General features: G+C 46.1%; 1 protein-coding gene across 1 annotated transcript in view; it reads right to left on the bottom strand.

Moving 5' to 3' along the window:
- HADH (hydroxyacyl-CoA dehydrogenase) overlaps positions 1 to 27235 on the bottom strand; it is a 271639-nt gene that overhangs the window by 80094 nt on the left and 164310 nt on the right. Inside the window, exon 6 of the mRNA XM_085641388.1 lies at positions 9689 to 9761. Coding sequence (XP_085497514.1) covers positions 9689 to 9761 — 73 coding nt within the window. The remainder of the gene's footprint in view (positions 1 to 9688; positions 9762 to 27235) is intronic.

Consider the following 27235-nt stretch of genomic DNA (forward strand, 5'->3'; position numbering starts at 1 on the left):
AAACGCATTGGGCCAGTACAATTGGCCATAGCCGCACCACTAGAAACACCATTATTCCATTGCAACTCACATGTCTCCTCACCTGATCTTCAGGCCTATATATTTCTCTACTTTGGGTGCCTGAATGTGTTAGTCACCTATTATTCCCTTACTCTGTGATCTCCACCCCAAAGATCCCTGGATATCCTGTATCATATCAGGCCATGAGTCAGAACCTTCCGCATCCTTTGTGTCTGGAGGCTTCTGTTCCCCCTCAAGGAACCAGGGTGATTCCTCTTTTGGTTGTCACTCCAGAGCCTCTCCAAGGGGAATGCATACAACTTCGTACTTGATGTCTTTTGTGTTGTAGGTAGAGACTTGATCTGGATATAGAAAAGCAGCAGGAATTCACTCCAAAAGCCTTTCTTTCTCTCGGTCTCTAAACCTCTTTCTTACTTGCTGTGTGCATCTCTTTCGTTCTCCCTATCACTTTTTGCGACTCTCTCTAGTTCTTCATTTTTCTCTCATACACTACTTCTTTTCCTCTCCTTGGTGTCCCTTATTTTACCTATGTGTTTCACTCAGTCTCTGACATATCCCCTCTCTCTTTTCCTATATTTCTCTCGGCCTACAAATTCCCCTGGGCGCCAATATTCAGAGGGGTGCAGCAGGGAGCTACAGCGGTCTGACTTGTCATGCAAACAGCAGCTCGTCCATCCCCCTTAGACTCGATAGGTTCCGTAAAAGTCTTTATAATCAGCCCTTAATGTACCTCAGCATAATAGTTAGCACCCCATCGACCCCCCTGCCCTCCTTTCATCTTCCTCACACCTCCTGCCGTTACACCGCAAGGACCACAGCCCCCACAACAAACACCAAATTTTCTTTCCGCCCTGGGTGCTCTCCCGGTCAATCCAATTTAGGGCCGGCCCTGAGGTTCAGTAGCCTTTTGCACAGTCCCTTCTGAAATATCTATCAACCACATGCACATTTTGTGCCCAAGTGATCTCAAATGTACAAACCATGCAAATGAGGGGGGCACCTTTACTCATGCGAAGTATTACAGCTGCAAGAGCTGGGACAAACAGGCTATACGGAGGAGCAGTGACTGTGAGATAGACAGAAGTGCCACAGTTTCTGCGCACCCCCTAAGAGGACATTTTGGGATCTCACACAATGTGTCCCATGGCACCTCCAACCCTCAGTGCACTGGGGCAGTTCCACAATGCACCCGTCTGCAGTGGGATCTCCATACCCTCTGTAAAATCAGGCCAGCCACAGGTATTGAAAGAGGGACCAGCGGTTTCAAACCACTAGCCCATCTTTTTATGGTGCACTTTCCCCAGGGCATATGTGAGCTCACAATTGGACTGCGAAGAGAGCATTTTCGTTCTTTTTGTAGTAGGTTGACTGTGCTGGTCAGTGGCATAATGCAAAATGATGGGGGCTTCGAGCAGAATATGGTGGCTGGTCCCCCAGTCTCTCATGTCTCACAGATATTCATGCTTCTTGGACTGAATGGGGGTTCCCTGAAGGACACGTGTGCTGTAGGGGCTGCAAGGGGCTTTGCTGCTCCCTTGGTGTTTGCCCCTTTGCTGCTCCCTTGGTGTTTGCCAGCACCGGCTGCAACAACGGAGGTGTGCCTAGTGCAGGCAAGTACCGTGCACCATAGCAATGTAATAAAGACCCTGGAGCAAGAAGCACATTGTTCAGAGCTGGATTTAATGTCCTGAAATTTGGGGGAAGTTACAGTGACAACCCCGCTTTCAAAGCACTTTGTGTCTAAAGTATTTCGCTATGGCTTCCGGTGTCTGGCTTAAAACTGGGGACCGAGTCACTCAGAGCTGGGCCCACCCTTTCCTGCTGTCCTTCCGCAATGTATTTTTAGCAGAACATCTTCCCATAGCGAGCATTTGAAGGTAACTGACATTAGGTACAGGAGACCTGACCTATAGGTCCCCTCTACCGCGATCACTACGCTCAGATAGGATTGTCTTTGCTACTTCAAAGAAGTTCTCTGCATAACTGGCGCCCTACCAAAATGCTAAACACTCGGGTTACCTGCACCTGTATCAGCAACATAGCTTTCCTTTGACCATCCCACACACGGGGCGTGCTCTTTCAGCCTTCAACAAGCATGCACTGCAAATACACCAAGACATTTCTGCTTACCTGCCAAGCAGCAGTCGAAGTACATTAGAACAAGCATTAAAAATGTAATAGGTCTCGCCTTTGATTAAGTTAAAGCCATTTGCTTTGCTATAGAACACCATTAGCAAAGCAAATGGCTTTAACTTAATCAAAGGCGAGACCTATTGCATTTTCAATGCTTGTTGCTTTACAGACAATGCGCGCGTCCTCCAAGTAACCTAGCATTCCAATTGAGCACGGAGCTACAAAAGTGAAAAACCAAGAGTTAATTCTGTATTATTCTACTCTTAAACTGCAATTACTTTCAGCATCTAGCAGCCTTGCCCATCTGCTTTTTTTGTGCTTATTTATATAGTGTGAACTCGACCCGGAGGTATTGGAGTGCTTTACATGAGCACCAGTTGTGTTCACAAGGCCACATTCATTCATGGTGGCCACGGGGAGATAAGGTGAATTGCCCAGAATCCAACGATGCAGAACCTACACCGAAGCTCGAACCTACTTCCCCAGCTCCAAGGTCGGCAGCTCTATCGGTTATGCAACATCCCCTCCCTACTTTCTTGGTAGATGTGGTGGTGCAATTGTGCCCACACACGCAGTTTGCACTGCAGCTTCTTTTTCTTTCATCTCTGGGGAAAGTGGCAACCACTTAGCCATTCGCACAGGTCGCGTCTAGTGCTCCGTGCTGCAAGTAAATGGTTACACGCTAGTTACTTGCCACCATCTCTGCCACTCCCCTGTGTGCTTGGACGTAACTTGCTCCCTTAGCGCCGCAAAATCGCCTGTCGCCATCTGGGGGATTGCCAAGTGTGGCATTCCATGGAGGCAGAAACCCAACCCACCGCCTGGACACAAAAGCACACTTTGGGAAATAGAGCCCCATTTGCTGCCAGCAAGTCTGGTCACAGTTTTAAAGTGAGCAGCGCGCAGGCCTGCCTGGGCCTGGTGATTCGGGTCTCCACGGACAGAATACACACCGATAAAAGTGTTCACACAAACCGTGCAGTACCTCGCATTATCACCGATTTATCCTGTCCCGAGTAAGCCTCCGCACTCCCTCCCCAGCCACCCAGCCCTAAGGAAAAAAGCACACACCAACACGACTTATACAAATTACTTCAGTAATCTCAAAACACTGTGTTGGGGGCATTTCTGAGAAGAGCGGTCTCAAGTGGGCCATGTTAAGTGCTTCAGAGAAGTTATTGCCAGTGTCCGGCTGCCCTGTAACTTGGAAACGGGATGTTGTGTGTATGTGTGGGGGGAGGGGGTAGATGAATGCCTAAGGGGGACTATAAACAAGGATCCGGGGTAACTATCAGTTGGGTAAAAGACTCAGCTCAGTCAGACACAATCTCACAAACAGAATATTTAAAGTGTTGTAATGTTTTTAGGTGTGCAGTTTTATATAGCCCAAAATCGACCCAAAGGTATTGGGGCACTTTACATGAGCATCATGTAAAGCGCCCCAATGTTCATGCTTAATCCAGCAGCGTGGGCTACAAGGTTGACTAGACGGCTTGGAGTTAATTTAATATAAGTTTGTGTGTCGCAACACCCCGCTTTCAGGCTAAAACGTAAACAGACAAGCGCTCGCCATGACGTTGTTTTTTCCCCTTTTTCTGCCGTCCCAGGCCTCACCTGCTAAAAGGTTTCTTATCTTTATGGGGCCATGTGTTTGGCCCCATAAAGATAAGAATCCTTTTACGCAAGCAGTAAGTCAGGGCAGTCAGTCCAAGTGGGACGGCAGAAAGAGAAAAGAGTACGTCACACAGAGCTCTTTCCCAATGGCTGGCCACCGTTTACCATAAACGGTGACGCCAGCCAATGGAAAAGAGGGGCGGGGCTTAATGCCCTTTACTAAAAAAATCCCCATATCATTAAATCTCGCCAGCGAGACTGCGCATGCGCGCAGCCTACGCCAGGAGAGACCTAAAAAGTAAGGGAACTGTGATGCTGTGCACAATGGGGGCGGAGTGAGTTAACATGGGGAGGGGTCAAAAGCATGGCTAAAAAAACAAAATATGCTTGAGCTTTTTTCAGTCTTTTATCTTCAGGTATGTACATATAAAATAACACAGCTTAAATGTAAAATAAATGCAAGTTAATCATTCAGAAATGCACCATCATACGTTATGAAACCGCTAGGTCTGTGTCTGCAACAGACAGCCACGGAATGGAATCCTGGTTGAACCAGAGGCGAATAGTTAAGGGCTAACACACTTGAACAAGCATTTGCAATGCAATAGGTCTCGCAACTGCGAGTTTTGGAGCTATTGGCATTGTAAATGGCAATGCCTTTTATAAATGACTTTTATGTGATAAAAAAACCTGCAATAATAAAAGGCATTGTCATTAACAATACCAATATCTCACAAAAACACACTGACATACACCCGGTTTCTGTGGCACTTCCCAGCCATTTATACTAATGAAATATTAAGATTGCCATAATCAGTAATCGGTCTCCTGTGCCTTGATTGATGGAGAATTTAAATGCACCCTGAAAAATCCCCGTTTTTTTACAGGGTTCTAGCTCTTGTGGTGCCCGGCTACAAGAGTGAGTACATTGGCAAAGCAGAAGCTGTCCTTACGTTCCGTGCCTCCTGTTCACGCTCTGTGAACCGTGCAGTTCCGCTGTTTCCCTAATGGAAAGATCTGGTTGTTTATTACTCTCCGAACCAAAGTGCTGCTTTTAAAAGTAGCAGATGAAAACTCCACGCTGTTTAAGGTATTCCAAAATTGCAGCAGCATGCCGCCTGCCAGGATAAAACAATTCCATGATACATTTATGGACACCTGAAATTAAGGCGCCCTGACGGAAGAGCATTCAGCACGTCTTTAGCCCGATTTGGCCGTGGCCTGAACATTTTATTTTCGCAGCGTAAGTCAGCGCAATATATCACTGCAATTCTGATATATTATTTTTTTTCTAATGCAATCCAACAAATATTGCTTTACATGCCTTTTTCCTCCATAGCCTATAGTCGACCCTTGGAGTGTGTTCAGCGCGTAAAATACATTCATAAGCTGTCTGCAGTATGGGGCAAAGGCAGCGAGTGACTAACCAAAGCAGGCGGGGCCTATCTATCCTTTTTAGGTGTCACTCAGCTAAACCAAGTATTAACATTTTATATACACAAACACGAGACTGCGCTGCTCTGTGTAAGGCTCGCTGGGACTTGCGCTGACAGGCGAAAAAGCCAAGCTGAAGTCTATATTTCTTAAGACAAACGTACAAAGTAAAATGCGCCCAAACCCCCTAAAATACAGAGCGTTCTTGTAAATCCGACCGCTTCAAAAGTTTGTAGAGCGCCTAATTCAGTTTCCAGACAAAAACTGGAACCTTTCAATCCCAAGTAGTGTGAATTCTCTACAGTGGACGTAAGTGTGAAGGCAGCGGGGAGCCTCGGCCCGGGGAACTTATTGGGACAATAAAGTTCAGCTTGAAAGCCAATCCAGAGCAGGATAGCCCAAAGGCAAACGCCCAGCAGTGTCTCTGTGCTCTAAATGTGCGTGTTTCTGCTTTAACTATCTGCTGTCTGTGAGGAGTGTTCTATCTGTGTGTGCGCGCATCTGTTACTGCTGGTGGATTGTTTGCGTCTGTGAGTGCTTCACATCCTTCTATCTCACATACACTCCACTCTCTCTATAGATATAGATATATATAAAAAAACAAATCTGGCATGCAAATCTGGTTTTAAATGCAGCCTTCTAAAGTGATAAAACCGAGCTGGATCTGTGTGATTCCAGTCAGAGCTCTCTTAAGAGTGTTTTAACTAGCATTAAAAGTAATTATGCACATAATGCCGTTCTGAAAAGCAAAAATGCATCTAGTGTCAGGACTCGGAGTCTGTGCCGACAGGATTCTGTTTAAATGATACTCGCACGCAGTCTTACAGAGCCCAACAGTGAATCTATGACCAGTACATGGCAGCAAACAGCATGTTTTCGCATGAGTCTTTAAAGTGCTATCGGAAAGGGCAAAAATGCCCGCTGTCTGTGATTGTTCCCGCTTTACCAAGAGCGCAGAACAATCATGTTTACTGCTCAACCTGTCCAAGAAAACCGCTGCATTTACAAAATATTATTCAGGCTGATTACGCATCACTCCATTTAATGGAGTTGCCAAACTATACGCGCCTTTGAATTGCATTACGAAGTTTTGCCCAACCTCCACTATTCCTGATAAGGGGCTGCCGTTCTGCGAGTGATTTGTGTGCTGACTGCCCGTGGTTTACTTTAGGCGTGAAGGCAGCATGATCCGTCACTACACGTCCAATGAGAGAGCCGGACTGGCGCGTGCTCCAGCCATGAAGGCAGCATGACAGAGCCTCTGATAAGAAATCTTTTATGACAGAAGGAAAGCAGGCGATCGTGTCCGGAGGGGCCGTCCAAAAAACAGACAGGGCGGCAACCAAAAACCCTCCTTTCCAATGGGAAGCCAGCGTTTACCATAAACGCTACTCAATGGAAATGAGGGGCGGGGCTTAGAGTCCCTTTTAGAAATTCTCTGTTTACAATATCTCTCGCAGACTAGAAGCGCATGCGCGCTCCAACGCCAGGCGAGACCTAAAAAGCACAGACTACACCGCTCAGCTGGTAACTCCTTTCCAATACCACTCAAAAATAATAAATCTGTGTCAGGATGATGTGTCAAGTGATTCCGTTAATTAAAGCCAATACCATCATCCGAACTCCCTTCACGTTTGCAAATTGACCAGTTGTGCACATTTAAATTTCTTTCAGGCAGCAGGCACTCTAGCAAGAAGAGTGGTATAGCTGGCTGCTCCTCCCTCGGATTCACAGCACAGGAGACTCCCTGCCTTACACTGAAGCTTTTCAGCTGTCGTAGTTAACCATCCGAGAGTGTTATCTTTTCACAGTATGTAGGGAAACTGTTTTCCTTAAATTAAACAAGTATAGGCATGTCAGACCACTCCGAACCCGCCCACTTCGACTAGTGCTGCCAACATGCAAATTTCTGCCACTGTGTGGGGCAGGGGCCTCATGCCAAGAGCACCCTAAGAGGCACTCTGCCCCTCAACAAGCCCCCACACACCACCTTTCCCAGACAAATAAAAGTAAAGGGTCATTGAGGCCGATGTCCTGGGGTGTTTTAACACCTTTTAATGGACATCGGCTGCTTACAGCCTCCGAAAAAGAGGTTAAACTCCGTTTATAGTGGTTTTCAGCTTGTGTTTCCTTCCACCGTAGGATTTTGGCTCCTCACTGCGTGACCGAGTGAAGGGAGCCGAATTTGTGTGACACTCGATAGCACAATGTGACTTGGCAGATATGTTTATGAGAATGGTTCCAAAACAAGATTAGACTACCATACTGTGACCAGAGTTTGAAAAGCAAAAACAGGCAGGCCAGATATAGAAGAAGGACTAAAGGCTTCTAACACTTGTTCTTTTGAACTCTTCCTTTACAAGGCTAGAGTTTCAAAACTTTAGCTGTAACATGACCTACATCCTGTGATTACCCCTGCCCTCCTACCCCAGCCCACCCCACTCCGTATCCCATCTGCTGGGAGGACGTAGCTGAACTCCTCCTGCACTACCCGGAAAGAAAACAATAAATTACTACTTAAGTAATTTTTCAGACATTAGAGGCGCTTGTGGAAACTAAAGTATAGATTTCAACTTGCAGGATGACTTGACCTTTGCCCAAAAAAAACTGGACATATATTTAAAATTGAGAAAAGCGTCAGGTCGCAAGGAATTACCAGGGAAATCCACCGGGACATCTGGTCACCCTAGCCAACTATCATCCACAACTAGGATTCACACTCTTCTGATTTCACCGGATCATTCAAGTATAGGCCAGTGCTTGAAATGGAGAAATAGAAGTGCAGATACTCTGAACTAGAGTACCTGCTTGTTTCTGAGAAGTGCTGGTACTCTCCAATTAAACGTATTGCGTCACTCTTGAGAAGTGCAGGTACTCTCCCTCTCAAGATAAACAAGCATTTGCAGTGAAATAGGTCTCGTATTTTCAAAACTTTAACCTATTGGTATTGTAAATGACAATGCCTTTTTTATTGCAGGTTTTAAAACACATAAATAAAAGGCATTGTAATTTACAATGCCAATAGCTCAAAATCTCGCAATTGCAAGACTTATTGCATTGCAAATGCTAGTTACCAAGTGCCTTGACTTGCTTCACACTGGGCTCTAAGGCACTTCACACGGGCCAGTTCTCTATGTAGCAGGGGCTGCAGGGACTACTGCTCAGCAGCTGATGCTCATCCGCTCTCCTGCTCCCACGGGAACTCTGGGGAGGCAAGTTCTTTACCGTAAACTCTGGCTGCCAGTGTCCTTTTTTATCAAGGACAGGCACCTCATATGCAAATAATGTCCATGCCCTGCCCCTGTGTGCATATAGAAGAGAGAGTGAGGCCAGGATCTGAGTACTGCCTAGGTCCAGGGCATTTAATGTCAACGGCCTGGCTCTCTGCCTTACCAACCCCCTGCTCGTGGGCTGCTTGGGACAGCCTAGATAGGGGGGGGCCTGGAATCAGAGCTGGAGCCAGTGTAGCCCATCAGCAGCAGCTAACGCCAGCTCCACACCGACCGGCAGAAGTAAAGCCTTAGCTGGAGGCCCTCTGTCCTGTCTTAGGACAAAGGATTCTTCATTTTCTTTCAGTTTGAGAAGAAAGCTAAGGGCCATGGAGATTGCAAACTTGATGGCGGTTTCTTTATAAATAAAGAAAAAAAGAAAAAGCGAGCACAATATATTTTTTTTTAAAGTGCCATTAGCGAGGACGGCTGCCATTGTTTGCATGCGCCGTGCTTTGCTGAAATATTGAGGAAGGCGCCCGGGCGAAGAGAATCAGACAGCAGAGAGAGAGAGAGTTTAAAAGCGGTTGTCCTCCGCCCCTCCCCCGTGATGAGGAGCAGAGAGTCGAAAAGTGGTCTCCTGCAGCAAAACACCTACGGTGTACAACAGGATAAAGTCATTAAAAAATATAGTGCTTACCGACTGTAAATACAACACACCAAGTAACAACACAGTGAAAGATCCAGTCCTCATGGGAGGTTACAAATGCAGACTAGGAGGTACTAAGGAGGGACTGCTAAGCCTATTCACGAATCAAAAGATAGCATTTAGAAAAGGCAGTAACAGGAGCAAATTGAAAAGTTTGGCAGAGAGTGGGCGGAGCTTCAAGTCCATACTTCAATACAGCATGCCTCGCAGCGCATGCGCTGCCCAGGCTCGACCTCAAACAAATTGCTGGTACTCAGAAGCAGACAGTACCTGCCCATTTAAGCATGGAGTATAGCATGCTGTACAGCCACAACCCACCTCAAGGCCACAGATGGTTAGCTATTAAAAAAAAAATAAAAAAAAATAAAAAAAAAATTGCCCAGACCCGCCTCATGCTTAAATGACATCCAAATATAACTCGGACAATACATTTGTACTTTGTGCCTCATTCCTGTCCCCTTTTCACTTCAGTAGCCCGATGGAACAATATAAATGTTGCCACTGTCCTAAATTACTAATGGAACAATATAAATGTCGCCACTCTCCTAAATTACTAATGCACACCTACCTCGCTCGTGAAGGCGAACTGCTTCCAACAGATAGGGCACGAGAAGACGATTTACAATAAATCCAGGGGTATCCTGCAAAGGAAAAAACAGTTCTAAAATTGCAGCATCATAAACAAGAACAGCACTGCAGAACAATCACCACAAGCGGACCTTAAAACGTGCGCAGGACTAGAGATTCGTAGCGTGTAGCGCGGGAAAGACCAGCAGCCAGTAATACTACCTTTGTAGCACGATTTTCAGTACAGAAAGTTTTGCAAACATTTGCCATCTGACGATTACAATCCTAGCAATTACAAAGCTGTAAAAAACATAAATAAATCAAAAAATCAGTGGGCCTTGGAGAGAACGAATGTGCAACTGGTGATGTCGATAGGATCCCCAATATGCTATGCGATCTAACAGCATCTTCAGATTTCTTTTGGCATGTCACTCTAGAACACATCCATGCTGAACAAATACAGGCAACTGAAATGTAATGGAGCTGTGGCCCTGGATAAAGTAACATTTCCTTAAGAGAATTTAGGGTGCAAGGGTAGGGAGGTGGGACGGAAGGGTTTGAATGGTTTGCCGCATGATGCACACTCCGCTCACTAAGAGTGGCTACCACTCTGGCATTTCTGCATGCTTACAGTGTTTTTGAGTTCTTCAAAATGTCCCTAAGGTAATATCTTAGCGCTCAAAAAAAGCCATCACAAAGGGGGCCCACAGTGTTCAACAGAGCAAGGTTGCACATCAACCCGGTTGATGCAAATTGGAATCCAGAGATTTTCATTAGTGGAGGACATGGGAAGCGGAACAAAAGGTGTTAGATAGTTAGTTGCTGATTGGTGGAAGGACGTTTTTGGAGCGGTCTTCATAAATTCGCCTACTTCTCATTAAACCAGAAAGATGCAGACCTCACACTTGGAATTAGGTTGGGTGGGATGGAAAGGGCTTAGCAGAAGCCTCTATGAAGACCGAGTATCCCAGTAGGCAGATATATGATTTGCATACATTTCGAAGTCACGCCGATGCCCTAATTGAATAGTAGCTGCAGTACAGAGAGATGAACCCAAATATGGCTAACGACGTGACTCACAGGAGGGCAACTCTACCTCTAATGGATGCCTGAACACTTACGCACTGACCAGACTCGAGGTCATAGATGCGGCACTCAGAGGACCGTCTGGGCGAGAGCACTCTGATACGAAGCATCACTAGTCACAGAGAAGCTGGATGATCAGCAGCACTGTGGGTAGAGTTACAGTGTGAGCTCGAGGCTTCCAGGGAGACATCATACCCTTCAAATGCATGTCCCTTGAAGGTCACTGTGGGTGCTTTAAATAGGCATTTCTGTGGTCTTACAGTGTCTCAATCGACTCTGAACCGTCCCAATGGCAGAGTACATACCAAAGAAGTACATAAAGAAAGTCTCCTTAAAAGCAGATTTTGGCTTAGTTTTGAATCTCTTTCAGTGGGTAAAAAAAGCCACACTAAAGACTGACGATGTATGGAAACTGAGACGATTACAACCAATAGGGAGTGGAAATAAGTATTTATGGTGGAGTTTCTCAAGGCTCCCGGGAGCATTTCAACATCTACTTGGGCACTTCCCGAGGCCAAGGTTCATGATTGTAGCCTCTGGGGAAAACGCAAATATTTAACTCAAACACTTGGTCGATAAGCCTTTATCTAGAATCCAACCGGCCAAAAGCCAGGAGCTGCAGCACAATTTCTCAGCTCAGAGACGAGCAACCATTCTTCCGTTCTGCCACAGAATCACAGATTAATACAAAATCAAAAGTTTTGCTCGTTACATGGACAGGGTACGTGTGGGTTCCATTTATTGGGGGAAAGTTGCTTTTCCACTTAGGACTCCATTCAATCGTCCAATGTCATATTTTGTTCTCGCACCTCTGGCAGGGGCAGGACAGACAGGAGCATGAATGAACACCACTCCAATTATTCAATCCAATCACTCAATCCAATCAATCCGCCATTTATAGTTGGCACAAAGAGATAAAGATGATTGACCACAGTTACTATTGTTCACTGCATAGCAGCTGAGAAACACCATTTCTTCCAAAGGTGTCTCCCGGGCACTGTTAAATAACCAACCCAATTCAAACAGATAAAAAAAAAATAAAGACTGCTCATGCTGAAGAAAAGGTACTGATCACACAGACAATTGTAGTGGCAAACATCTAGGTCCCGTATGAAATGTTGTGGCCACAAGCAGGATATCAGAACATTCCTAGCAGAAAAAACCGTCACATTGGAATGGGAGCTTGTCTACCTCACACCTCAGTTCTTTTCTCTCTATCTACACGTAGGAGGTACAGAAAGAGGTATAGGGTGCATGTTTGTCTAGAGGGAGCAGGACTGAGAACCAAAAGCACAAGATCACTGCGGTGATTAACATGATATTACCTGGACATTGAGCAAATTTGTGCAGCTTTGCAGGAAAATCATGAATATTTTAAGCGGGGAGAAATCCATACAATGACAAACTTGGCTAAACATCTTTTGAGAAAACCTGGTAAAATCAAGTGTTAGCTCTGATGTTGTTGTCGGATTGGTGTTACAAGTGCCAGCCTTGGGCATGGGTGAGCTGGGTCCAGGCTCGGGGTGCCAATTTTCTGAGGGGCACAGCAGGGAGCTGCCTGGCTAAACATCATGCCAACAGCAGCTTGTCCATCCCACTTGGTCTCAATTGGGTCCACAGCACTCCATGCCACTCCACTCTACAATACTCCACAGCACGACACTCCACCCCACTTCACTCTAGGCCACTGTTACTCCACTCTATGATACTTTACTCCACTCTACGCTATGCTAAGCCTCTCCACATCACTTTATTCCACTCAATAGATGCACTCTATGACACTTCACTCAAGGCCACCCTACTACACTTTTACAATATGCAACAAAACTCCACTCTATGACAATCTAGTCCATTCCACTCTACGCCAGTCCCTGACACTCTGCCCCACGACACTCTACTCTACGACACTCAACACCATCCCACTCTACGGCACTCTATGCTACTCCAATCTAGGACACTTTACTCCACTCTGTGCTACTCCACACCACTACGCTCTACGACACTTTAATCCACTCTATGCTACGCCACTCTACATCACTACACAACACTCTAAGCCACCCCACAACACTCTATATCCCTCCACTCTATACTACTCAACTATAAGCCACTTCACTCTACAACACTTTACTCGAGTATAAAACATTTTAATCCACTCCATTCTACGCCACTTTCCACCCCACAACACTCTTCTCCACTCTATGATATAACACTGTATGCCCCTCTACATCACTCCACTCTACACCATTTCACTCCACTCTACGACACCACATCACTCCACTCTATGACGCTCTCTACTACTCGGACACTGCACAACACTACGCCACTCCATTACTCCACTCTACACCACTTCACACCATTCCACAACACCCTCGACATTCCCCTCTACGACACTCTACTTTAGAACATTCTCTGCCACTCTACGAAACTCCACTCTAAGCCACTCCACTAGACGCCACGCTCTACGCCACAAACTTCTAGCAACCACGCTAGTGTACAACATGGGTACAACACATTGGCAAAGCCAATAGCTCTTGATTAAGCGAGACCTATTGGCTTTGCTAATGCTTGTTTTTTTAGGAACTTCAGTTTCCTGGGTCTAAGTTGACTGATCAGAAGGACTGTCTCACCCCTCCCGCTTTAGTAACAAGTGACCAAGGGCCTCATGTAGGTAGCATACCAGTTACCACTTCTTAAATACCGAACGTTACCGAATCGGTATTTAAGAAGTGGTAACTCGTATGTAGGTAATGAGTCGGTAATTTTTACCGATTCGTTACAATTCGGTAATTACCGAATCGGTATATACCGATTCGGTAATGAGGCATACCTTCCCATTGAGGGGAAGGTATGCCTCATTACCGAATCGGTAAATACCGATTCGGTAATGGTGGAGAACATGCAAGGGTGGCAGGGTGTCACATTGACACCCTGTTGCACCCCTGATTCGGCCATGTGTGCACATGTGGCACACATACATGCCCTAAGGGCATGTATGTCTGCCACATTGCACACTGCTAAGCGCTTCAAAATGCTTACACACATCCATTAATTATTTACCACCAACTATTAGTTGGTGGTAAATACCGACTCAAAACATCACCCACACACTCCCCCTACATCTCATTTTTGTATTCGGAATTTACCGAATCGGTAAAATTACCGATTCGGTAATTTTACCGATTCGGTAAATTACCGAATTCAAAAATGAGCCCCCTACATACCAAAAGCCAAAATACCGGTCGGTAACGGTATAATTACCGAAAATCGGCCGTTACCGACCGGTATTTGGCGACCTACATGAGGCCCCAAGAGCTGAAGAGAAATTTTAAGTGGTACATATTGTCGCAACATCTGAAAGGGCATACGGTTTTCTTAACAAAAGCTACCAAAAACATGGTAGAACAACAAGACAAAGCACAAATTTCCCAAAGAGGTGCTGCTTCAGGTCTTCAAACTAGGCAAGTAATTTAACATGACCCTAGAATGCGCAATATACGTAATGTACTGGAGGCAAAAGTTAATAATTATACTATTAATGGCTGTCTATACAGCAGACAATAAAAACGATTTATTGGTGCTTAAATTAGATGCCAATGAATACTCAACTCAATTAAACCCGTTTTCTGCACTCTGAAAAACGACAGTTTGAGATGGCCCATCAGGAATTAAGTCTCCTACCCTAAGGTTCACACATAGGTCTCGACAGTGGGTGTGTCCTTCCACCTGCACTCGAGTGCTTGCACTTAACTGAACAAGGGGGGGCTACTTTATAACTGAAGCCCTCTCTGTCCACTTCTGCTAGCTACCGCCTGTGTCTCTCGCCCTCATGCTACATGCGTCAGCACATTATACCCAGATCTGTTGGGTTTTTTTGTTCTCTTATTTTTGGCCCTAATCTGACACTGTGTGGAGCTCCCATATGAAGTATAGAAATTGGATGGCCTTAGCAAGCTAATTTCACTACTAGAAAAAGACTAATATTGCCAGTGTCACGATTTGCAAGATTTTTCCACCCATCCCTAGAGAAAAGCATTATTACCTTCAATGATAAAATCAACTACGCAATGGCAACTTTGGAAGCATGTTTTTGAGGAGATGAATCCATTTTCCCCACTACCGAACCACCCCAAGTGTATCGAAAAGCAGATGCAAGAAGTTTAAGTACCGTGGTCTTCATCATATTGAAAACTTGAGGCATCTTTGATAACTTAGAAGAGGGGAACACATTTTATTTTTCACTGCTAAAGTGCCCAATTTATGCGCTTTTACTGGGCCCTAGACGAAAGTAGTCCCACATTTGCAGTTGAATTTGTTACAGGCCAGGAGGCGGGAGTCGCTAGCTGTAGCACATTCTAAAACCATAATCTATCTCTCCAATAGGGAGCATTTATGATCATAGAGCATACAGGGGATCTCGCCAGCATCAACATGAAAGCGGAGACAGAGGAGACAAAGCCATACAGGTGAAGTCCCAAAAAAGGAGCCGATTAAGATACCGTAGGAAACGGCACCGACCGAGGGTCGGAGCCTTTTCCTACGGCATCGTAAACTCCTGTTTGGATTAATTCTCAACTGATCCATTTTGATGGAGCCGGTCGGAAATGAATCCAAACAGGATTTCCGAATGGCTTACGATGGGCTCGGAGAGCCTGTCTTTCGAGGAGCTTCCTGTCAGTGGCGGCTTGTGAATTTTAAAGGTTGTGGGGCATAAGACCAACCCCGCAAGCTACACCCAATCATAGAGGGCTCAAATTTGTAATAAGTGAAATTTATCAAACGATTTAAATTCTTTACCCATGCATATCAGTTTTCAACCAGTGTGTTAAATATCCCCTCCTCTAGGCACTCTTAATCGAGGCATAATGTAGCCCCACAATTATATAAACATGTGACAGGCATGTGGATGCATCATAATAAGCAATGCTTCATTTCATGTTCAGCCCTAAAGTTCAGGCTCTAATTTGTTTGAAATTCAAGTGTGTGCGCTCTGGAACTAAAAGAGCTGTTTTTTATACATCTTTTAATTATTTACTATTTTGAAAATAAAAGTGTGACCCTGCAGTATTCGGTTGGCTGGAATGTTGGTACAATTACAACAGTCTCATCAAAACATTTATATAATCAACAGTCTCATCAAAACATTTATATAATCAAAAGGAACTAGCCAATGTAAAGGAAGCTTCAAAAACTGTGTTTTTGTAAAGGAAAGAAATACTTTTTCTTATTTCATAAGAAAAAGTATTTCTTTCCTTTACAAAAACACAGTTTTTGAAGCTTCCTTTACATTGGCTAGTTCCTTTTGATTACATAAACGTTCTCAGGGGACGAAAACTAGTTTTCTTGTTCCTCTCTCTCTCTTTGATACCTAATATCATCAAAACATTTACCACCGAGCAGTGCATTAAGCATGTTGCGTCGACAAATAAATCTTCCATGGGAGGTGACCAGTTTGACATGAACTGTGCATCATTCACATCAACACTGGTAAACACACTCACCTCCACTGTGCCACGGTGGGAAAAAGAGACTGCCATTCTGTTGCTCGAATACAGTGTGCAAGTACTGGAAGAGCAAGTAGTCCGAGCCCTTGTATGACAGTGACAGGCATAATGAGAAATTCCCATGGCTTTTGGCTACAGCCATAGCGCTCTAAATCATACCTTTCAGTAGGCGCTGTAAAAACATGTAGGTTGCAAGAAAAACAAAGCCAGAGAAACACATGCTTGGAGAGAATAGGAACATATACAAACCGTTCCACGCGAAGTGAAAAGAAGAAGAATGCATAAGAACGCTTTCCAAATAGAATAAACACTGGGTTCAACACCCCTGATCCCTTTCCCTCATTGGTAACAAACTCACAACACATCATCTCCCAGAAGACAGTCCAAGTCTAATTGTTCAGCACGATGGAAACTTTGAAAAAAGCTTTTTTATTTTTATTATTGAGGAGCAAAAAAGCAGGCTTGGTGTGAAGGTCTGTGGTTGCCAGAAAAGAAGGGATTGGAGACAGAGAAGCATGAGCAAACAAAGCTGGAGCCAGGCTCAACCCAGAAGGCTGGTTTTGGCTCAGTTAGAGGTCATTTTGGAACCCCCAACCTAAAACCAGAAGAGCTCTCACAGGAGGCGATCGGGCCTAATGGCTACAGCTGTTGACCATATGACATGGGGACCTAGGTTCAAATCCTGGCCTCGGCTTAGCATTGTGTGACTCGTGGCAAAAGAACTCCTGTGTCTGTTACAAAGCATTTGTATTGCCTTAGGGAAGGCCTATGTTGCTATTTAGACTATCCTGGCTGAAGAGGGGTGAAACCCCGAGACCGGTCCTAGGATGCTTGTTTCCAGTCCAGGGAGGACCTGGCCTGGCAGTTCGGGCTGGACTGTTCCCATTAGGCACAGGGTCAAGACTGATTTGCATATGGCTGGGTCCAAACTGGAATGGCATGGTGAGCAAAAAAACGATGGATTTAGGCCCAGATATCTGTACTTGGGTGAATGTATGACATTGTTCTGCATTCTGTCCATCAATAGTTCCTTTAACAATAAAACGTCTGCCTGTCACCCCATGCTCCAATCACATCCTTTAAGAGTTAAGGACAAAGCATTCATTTTAAATGTCAGAGAGATATGCCCTCGCGTGACTGTACTGCACAGAATGAAACTGGAAAATCTGGGATCAACCCTGGCTACCCTGCTGGACGAAAGTATGTGATGCTAGGCGAACACTTCTTTCACCGAGCCTCCTTTTTGTCCAATATCACATATTAGGGCACTTTCAAATACATGCGTTCATGATGCGCACAGTAAATAAAAGTCTCCTTGGTTTGCTGTAAAAGACTGCCGCCTAGTTCGCTAACAGCACTGTCATCCCTAGGTCAATCACATCTCAAAACTCCCACTTTTAAATAACACATATTGATAGAGAAATATAACGTGATATACCAGGGTGAAAAGCTTTCACTGCTAAAGAAATACATTTTTGAGTTTTAATGGCATCTTATTAGTCTCATTAAAACATTAACCACTGAGCAGGGCAATAAGCATGCTGAAAAGGCCAACGTTTATTGCTAGCTGGCATTTTTATTGCACGATGCATTTACATTTCAGATATTGCCAAAGCTCAGCTTGTGCCAAGCTGTAAGCGCCAGAGACATCCCTTAGCTTTCACTGTTATGTTTAGGCTCGCCCACGTCTAATTGGGGCCTTGGAGTGGCAGGGCAGAAGACAATCAGTAGGAGAAGGAATCATATTAACAATAAAAAAAAAAATAACCGTTTCCTCACCGATCCTGCTGAGACAGCCACCAGGAGCTGCTGAACAATGGACATTGCCAAACCACCCGGACTGAGGCACGGAAGTATTCGCCTCATCTTCTTTGGCGCGCTCACTTGACAGACCTGTGCCATGTCTTGTGAAGCATGAAGGGGCGACACTGTATGGGGATCAGAGGCGCAACTAGAGCCACATTTCGGGGAGGGGCTAAGAAAAAATTTCGGGGGGGGGGGGGCTGAATCTTTTAGCCATAGGCAGAGTGGAGCTGCAGGGGCTCTTAGAAGGGGTGAAGGCCTCATTAACATGCAAATGGTCTTTTAAAGACCTGTGAAGTGCTCGGGTGCGGCTTTGTGTGCGCCGGGAAGCTGTCTCATCCCGGGCTGCCACATACGACGGGGGGGGGGGGGGGGGGGGGGGGGGCTGAAGACCTGTAAGTCCAATGGGTGTTGCGCGCCTGATGGGGATGGTCTGAGGAAAGGAAGTGGAACATTCTAGTGAGGCACGCTCCACCGCATCAGAGTGATTGCGGCTCTGTGCGGACACCAGTTGGGGAATCTAACAGGCAGTAGTCTAAGCATCTGCAGCGTGCATGTTTCTACCAAACTGAAATATGCGCAGTGTATCGGTTTACAGCACGTGAGACTGCGTCCGGGATGACGCCGATCACATGCACTGCCTCCAAATCAAAACCTCGCTGATTGACGCACTGTTTTGGGAAGCCCAGGCTGCACATTGAAGCGCCCAAGTGCAATCAGTCAGAGAGGGCTAGGTTAATCAAGGAAAAGGAGTGGCCCTACGCTCCGGCAGGCCACAGAATCAAGGGCTTAAATCAGTCAAGCGCTGCAAATCCTGCAACATGCTCATGCACAGTAAGTGCTTGAGCATGTCAGTGCTTTGACTGCTTGAACCTTGCGCACAGCGAGGGCCAGAAGCTCTGCTGATAGGATAGCTGAGCAATCAACACTTACTGCAGGTAGGATTTATGTAATTTAAAAAAATGAAAGAGGCAAGTATGGGTGGGGGGGGGGGGGGGGTAGTCCCTACGCCCTTTAAGAGAAACTGCCCTACCTCAAACATGACCCCGGACCTGGGAAATCCCCCAAGCAACTGAGATGGGGAAATGGAACTGGGCAGGACACTTTCCGATTAGTAGTAGACGGATATTTACTATAGAGCTACTAGCTAGTCATTCAGCTCACAATGTAGCGAGCATTGAGATGGCTACGAAAATCGCTACATACTGGTACTTAACCCCCCTACGATTATACAGAGGGAACCCGATGCATAGCCCTCTTCGTTAGAGGCATGTTGGGAACTCTGTCTCACCTGCTGTGGGAATGCCCCCACTTGACAAACTACTGGGGAGCAATTTTGGACGACATCGACCTCCACTTCAGCACCCAAATTCCCCGCTTTCGTGGTTACACTCTGTTGGGCCTCCCTAACCCGCTCATATTTTCCTCTTAGAACATGGGGAGGTAGGCACTGCGACTATACCTACTCACTTGGGGTGGCTGAACAGAATGTGGGGGTTACTAGGGATGGAGTAAATCTCTCTGATGCTCACGAACCCTGGAGCTTCCATCCAAGACCTTTGGGAGCCTTTCCTGAAACTTTTGACCTTAGAATATACAGAACTTACCTGTACAAGGTACCTGAAACTATTGCGATTAGCTGACCAACCACAACTGGTAACATAAGCCGATAAGACCAAACAAGATGCATAAATCTCTCTAGAATAACCCATATAAAAAGAGACCAAAAGAATGTACTAGCCACATTCCAGGCTTGGAGTGGGGGAGGGGCTGAGAGGGGGGTGCTGTTCAGTTGCTTTTTGGGTTACTGTTCTCTACACTAGCTGATAAGGCTGCTGTAAATTCAGAAATACGCACATAATGTGCCTTATTTGTATGTAGTACTTTTCAATTGAAAACCAATAATGCCTCCTGTAATCCCAAGGACGGCTCTTTACGCCCGAGGGATTACAATATCGGATTCCGACAGCCTTTCCGTGCCAGCCTTTCCGACTTTGGGGGTCCCCAGCAGGGCCCCTATGGGTGCAAGGCCTCCGGATGCCAGCCGAGATGGCACCTATGGTGCCCCCCTGTTGATCCCTGCACCCGGTGGAAGGCACCTTGAGGTGCCTGCCACGGGACGGGGTAAAGGGATGAACTGCACTTCAGCTCTTTACAATGAGAGCATGTATTCCGGTCAATGCAAGCTCCCATTGTAAAGAATAGGAGTGCGACCGAACAGTGTTCGGTCGCATCCTACTTACTGGTTTGGGAATTTCGACAGGTCAGTCGGTCCCAGTTCCAGATCGACGTCGGACGGACTCGGGTACGTCAGACTTCAAAATCGGCCCCTAAGTGTGAAATGAGCAGAGGAACATGTACCCCAGGGAGAGGGTGTTCACCTATGTAGAACGCAAAACAGTACATATAGGTGTGCCTTGACATAAACTGTAATGCGATGGGAGCAAGCACGTATTTACAAGTGGGTCTTAAAAGACACAAAGAGGAAGCAGATTGTAAATGACAGGGTGCCATCGCAAGAGGGCCCAAAGCAGAGCTCTTGGAACTCTGCACAAGACGTTTGTCACCATAAACCAACGAAACGAAACGAAACTGTCTGCGGTGTGAAAAGTGCGTTGGAATGTAAAGCGCAAGATCCTGAGGCTGTGCATTTGTTCAAGCTTTCATTCAATTTTTCAGTCCTCGCTGTCATAGAGTTGCCTTATTCCTTATCCTTATGTTACAACATCCCTGGAGTTTGAAGGAAGGATGACAGGGCGTGCCTTAACAAAAGTATAATAAAACTAGAGCATTAAACTCAAAGACATCAAACAGCTCATAATAAAGTTAAATGTTCCTTTTAGAGGTTAGGAAAGTGTTTGGGTGATGTAAACACAGGGAAGATTTAAGTGCTATCTAAAAATATTTTTAAAGAGCTTAAAGTGGGAGTTATAGGTTCTTAGATACTGGCAAGGACTAACCCTGGGTTTCTTCAGCCCACACAGTTCCATTGGTCAACTGACCAGGTGGCTTTGTCTTGCAGGGGTGCTTCAGGGGGAATTTTAGCTTGTGGAGAAGTTTAAAAAAAAGAACGGAGCAGGATGCAAATCAGGGCAAGTGGAGACTGCCAAGTGGATTGCCCCGTAGAACTTTTCAACAATGATACTTAATGCTGATGTGTGGAATCTTTAGTTCTAGGGACTACGGCACACATTAAGAATTTCCAACGGAGGAGGAGCCAAGATGGCGACCGGGACGGCAGCGTAGACTCCCGGCTCCGTGAACCTCCGCATCCCGCACGGATATCCTGCACGAGATCCTTAACCTGTGCTACGCGGTCGTGTTTCTGAAGGAGAGAGGCACCCGACTGTGTGACTCCGAGGTTTCTGGCTGCGGTATCGCTGGAGAAATGTGCATTTGAACTTTGCGGCCTGTGCGGCCCTGGAGCCGGGACCTCGAGTGGACGCCGTGGCCGGGTGGCAGTTCAACAACAGCGGCCTGTTGTGACTGGGTGGAGTCGGTCCACCGGAGCGGTGCCAAACTCGGCCTACATTTCGTCGTGGTCGTCTCTACTGTCAAGCGTAGCGGACCGAGTGCATGCCCGGGGGTGCAATTCTCAGACCCTCCGGTGGCTGCCCCTGCCTTTGATGGTGAGCTGCCCGGCCGCCGCCCGTATCCTGCCCTGATCATTGCGGGCCGCCCCCGAATTTTTACGGGAGCTGGTCCGTAGTGGGGACGACTGTTGCCCGTGACCACGCAACGGATAACTTTTCGCCTGCCCCCGGAACCCGGTCACCAGCGACGTGGACATCGAGACGCTTGTCCCGGGGTCCCGGCCCCGGTGAGGGTCGGGCATACTTGGCGGCCATCTTGTTGCGATGAAGCCTACCATCCTGTCCGCTGGGCCGCAGCGGGATTGTGAGAGTGCGACTTTCGGGAGTGTGGCAGCGCGATCGCAGAGAGCTGTGCTGGGGTACGGCGACCTCCTCGAGGCCCTTGGTGCTCTTCACTCCTCCTTGATTCATGGTGTCGGGGTCTTGGGGAGTAAGCTTGACGGTGTGGCGTCGGCGTTGGGGCAGTGGCGGCCCGCCTGTCCGCACGTACACAGGGACTACCCACACTGCGCACAGGAGGACACTTTGGCGGCCACCCCTGAGGTTAGTGCACGGCTGGACGCTCCGGCCAGTATGCTACAGTGTGTTCGTCCAGCTGAGGACCTGATCTGCCCTGGAGGCATTAGACCTGAGTGGGATGTGGTAGCCTCGTCCCGTACGTGCCCTCCTGCGACCCAGAGACAACTCCAGCAACTATTGTCTGCTTTGGCTGCTTCTGCCTTCCTGGACCTGGAGTGCAGTGCATATCCTTGTGCAGCACTGGGAAGCCTGTTTCTCCACGCTGCGGACTGTGTTGATGCTCAGAGACTTCCACCCCACCTGTGTGCGTCGCTTCTCGGACGTTTTTGGACAATCCTCTACCTTGGAACATCGGATATGGTGCTGGGTCGAGGGGTAGGCATGGGCAGACTCCCAAAGAGTGGTCAGGGATGAGGCTGATCCTTCAGGGGTGGTCATCTAGTGGACGGGCGGGCTCAGGGGTTGCGTGCTCTCCTGGCATAGCTAACAGCATAATAGGTGCATAATGCTCCCCATTTTTCTTTGAGAAGATAGATTTTGTGCCGTTTATTGTTCACTTTGGGGGAAACTTACCGTGCGGGAGGGGGAAGCCGGGGGTATGTTTTGAAGGCCCTCCTCCAGTTTATTAATACTTTCTCTACCCCCCCCCGTCTGGTGGGGTTCTTTTCCTACTTCTTTTTCCCTATTCTCCTATATTTCGGGTCTGGTTCCAGGGCGACAGGCACACTGCTGGGGGGGGGGGGGCCGTACTCATCTGCAGAGGTGCAGGGTGGGGGGTTGGGGGAGGGGATTCTTTAGTCTTTTATCTCTTTTTCCATGGCCTCCTTTTTCTTCTCTGATTCTTTTTGTTTTTCTTTTCTGGGATCAGCGTGATACACCTCCTTTGCTATGACTCGTTGCCGCTCCGTGTGTACCACAATTTCCGGGGTGCTCTCCGGGAGTTCTGGCGTGGGACTGCAGGCGCAACTGCTTATGACATTTTTCCCCATCCTGATGTTCTTGTGTTTGCGCCATTGACCTAATGGATTGCTTTAAATCGCTTACGTTTATTACTCTGCATACCTGTAATTGCTGTTTGAAAATAGTCTGGCACCTGATCCTTCTGCCTTGTTTCATTATAAAATGAAAACCTTTTTCTCCTGGTGCCCTACCTACTTTGTTCACAGTATTAGCCTTACGATTCTGCTCCCCGAAGTGCTGCCTGTGTTTACACTTGCCTTTTTTTGCTCTGATTGCTTAGCGGCCGGCCCCGGGGGGTTGTAGGCCCATACTTGTTCTTGATTGAACTGTCAATAAAGGTTTTAAAAAAAAAAAAAAAAAAAAAGAATTTCCAACGGAGGCTGTAATAGGAGTTAGAAGCCCCATCATAATAGCAAGTGACCCAGTTTCACCCATGGATTTAAATGTTAAAATCAGGTGAACTCTCTGGGGGAGAATTAAGAACTAGCATTAAAAACGGCTTCAATATTCCAGATTCTGTAGGTAATTTCTCATTTCTTAGTGGAATCTCAGGGCTCCCGGGTAACTCTTCAGCACCAGAGTTACCAGTACCCCAGGTATCGGTAACACACAGGGAGGGGCACAGATTCTAGGGATAAATATCAAGACCTCAGAAAGAGAACCTAAGTGTTGCACTTCCAACATTACTTATGGATAGAAAGGAAAGGAAATATTCTTAACTCTTTCGTCGTGTAATTGAATGAAAGAAATTACATCAAAACGCTCCTTGATTCAAGGTCAGTTTCAAAATGAACAGGTTTTTGCAATAAAAAGGACACATTTGACAAACATTTTAATCACCATTATGGTAAATCGTGGTTCTTTACAAATAGCAATTGAAGAGCATGTCTGACATTAAGGGGACTGACTACATTATGATTATAGCCCTGTCTAGTGACTTGAACAGAAATGACTTGACACCATTCCCTCTCTCAAAGATCTGGGCCCATCTGAACATGCAGGCTTTTATAACCTTGTTAGTTGGTCTTATGACCAATATCCTGTTCCTTACAATCTGAACAGTCGCAGTCTCTTATCTTATGGGATCGCCAATGCCCTGGGCAAAATTCATGATCTTCATCATGGTCGTCATGATGATGTGGTCTGAGGGGAAAATGTCATGGCCTTTCACGGCACATGATCATTTCTGACATAATCGTCTTCGAGATATGATCCTCTGGCAGCATAATGTGCGATGATATAGTCCTCTCAGATGATGAACCCTGGTCTTCTGCCGTTGTACTTTTTCTTTTGATCATGTCTGGCATCATGATACTCTTGATAGTTCTCCGGCTTTATGAACATAGAAGTCCTCTCTTGTGATTGGTGTTTACTTCTACGTGTCAAAATCGGTCTTCCTGTCAAGAACTCTCTAGATATGAAGAACCTCTGGTCTGGTCGATGCAATGACTTACAGTAAAACTGAGTAACTTTCTCGATATTGAGGACCGCATACAAGTGCCAGAAGCCTCCAATGGGCCTACTTGAGGTATTGGAGGGGTGGGAAGTGCGGGGGGGGGGGGCTGATGAATTTCGCTAGAAGCACAGCTCCCAGAGTGTCACTTTTAATGCAGTGGTCCTCAATTTGAGCAGGCCACCAGCCATTTTCCCTTCGTAGTGCTCATCCTTACAGAAAAAAATAATAATTCCACATGTAGAATGCTCAAAGAACTGGGTAAAATGCACATACAATCTCTACATGCCTCATGGAAAACAGGGTCTCAGCAGTGATCTCGACAAAGACAAAGAAGGAAACAAAAACACAGTTTACAACTTTACGTGAAGAAAAACAAAGTCAAGAATTTTAGAGAAAAAAAATAGATGACAGGCAGACCACTGCATTCTGGGAGTAGGATTTTTTTTAGGGTATACGTAATCCTATGCTCTGAATCCCAATTGCATTGGGAATTCCCACTTAGGTAGGTATAAAGACTATTCTCCATGTAGGATAACAGTCGAGAGACTTCATCTAAGATACGTTTTAAGGCATGTGCAAAGTGGGCTCTGGCCCAGTGCCACAGGCGCTCAGGGTGCCCCCTGAGAGAGCCAGCTCTTTTCTGCAGAGTCTTACCCTGATAACCCTGAATAATTCCTAAAAATATTGTTTTAAATATGTAATAATTAATTAATTCAATTAATGCAGCAAGTTTGAGTTTAATTAATTTTACTGTGTGTGGTGTGTGAAAGACATTTTGCAGAGAAATGTTTTAGGATTCTTGCAACATCCATAAAAAAGTTCTTTTAGATCAAAACAGGACCTCACATCTAAGAAACGGGAGGGTGTCGCAGAGATTATTTGCAGTAATATTAGTGAACTGCTGCACTGTTATAACATTGAAACCACGTCACAATCCTTCAATATTAGATGTAAACACATTTAGCAATTGAGCTAGTGCACCGTCAGTTACTGCACCAAAGAGGGCATGAAAGAGCTGAAATTGAATCAAATTCAAAGCTGTTCTGAACACAAGGTCCCTAAAATAAATTTGGCCCAGGGCCTCCAAAATCCTTAACCCCTTCCCCACTCATGACGGAACCACTCCGTCATGAGCCACGGTCGCCGTGTGCTCATGACGGAGTGGTTCCGTCATGCTGCGGCCGTTGGCGGCCGCGCCGCCCACGCGGCGCTAATTCCCCGCCTGTGCGGGCGATTAGCGCAGTGGGCGGAGTCATGACGGAATCACTCCGTCATGAGCACAGCTCAACCGCGGCTCATGACGGAGTGGTTCCGTCATGAGCACCGCGCCACCGCGCTGCCCCCAAACCCCCCCCAGCGCTGCGGCGGAATTCCCGCCGCAGCAAAAGGGTTAATATGTCCTAGCACGTTGAATTCCTTATACATTTGGGTGTTTTTTAGTGAGTTGAATGTGCACTGAATAGACACAGTTACTGACTGTTCATTCATCTATTGTAATAACTGCTAATTAAAATTCACTATGGGACTTGCAGCTCAATGACAGGAAATGGTTCAAGCCAGTGAATCTATGAAAGATCCAATGCTGGTGAATTACAACTAATGAAAATGAACTAGTTTCTAACATCTCGCGGGGGGGGTGGGGGGGGGCTGACATTAATTTATAAAGTCCTAGAAGATCTACTGCCACCCATCACTACTGAGCCCCTTTGGCATTCTTACTGATTGATGAAAGTGACAGGCATGCTGGTGCACAGTGCCTGTGTGACTGTATTATGCAGGCACAATGTTGCTGCGTTCGGGTTGCTTTCATCAACAAGGAAGAAACTGCACGAAAACATCATGTACATGAAGGCTGGGAAGTGGAGATTGTATTGCTAGGACGATCATAAGGGAGAGCGAAAAAGGGAGCATTATCGACTGCAAAGGGCAAAATAAAAATGTTGGAACACTATAAATTCTCACACCTCAAAAGCCTTTAGCAGAAATTTTCATTGTAGAATCAACACTCAAGCAGCAGCTTTTAGGTTATGGTCAAGTGACAGGACTGGGTCATGTTAAAAGGTAAACAAAACTCAATGACATGGGACACCTTAAAGCCATTGTAAAGAAAGAACATTACAGCCACCATCATAGCTGGATTGTGGCTACAACTTATCGGCGAGAGCAGCCTGCCACCACAACAATGCTTAATGCCAGCTCACCACTGATACACTGCCATTCATCATCAATTTATCTTTATTTCGGTCACCAGGACCATAAAAGAGTACAAATAGTGCAACAATAATTATACAGAGTAAAATAAGCAGTGATAATTCAAAAACATAAACAATTAGATTAAAATCATCAGAATAATTCATTTGGTTGAGAGGACTTAAGACAGTGCGTGCGAATAAACCACATTGAAGTTAGAAATTTTGCGACCGCAAATATAATAGGAGCAGATAGATCTGATTTCAATATTCTGAAAGCTGGGGCATGCTGTCTGAAACCCATATTTTTGAGAAGGGGGCGAAGCCAATAATTCCTTGGTCTTTGGTAGGCCGGGCAGAAAAGTATAACATGCAAATCCGTTTCACGGGAGTGCGCACAAATGGGGCATTGGGCTGTGTGATCTGAATATGCCCACAAAA

This window comes from Triturus cristatus, chromosome 2_2, assembly GCF_964204655.1.
Source record: "Triturus cristatus chromosome 2_2, aTriCri1.1, whole genome shotgun sequence".
Taxonomy (NCBI): domain Eukaryota; kingdom Metazoa; phylum Chordata; class Amphibia; order Caudata; family Salamandridae; genus Triturus; species Triturus cristatus.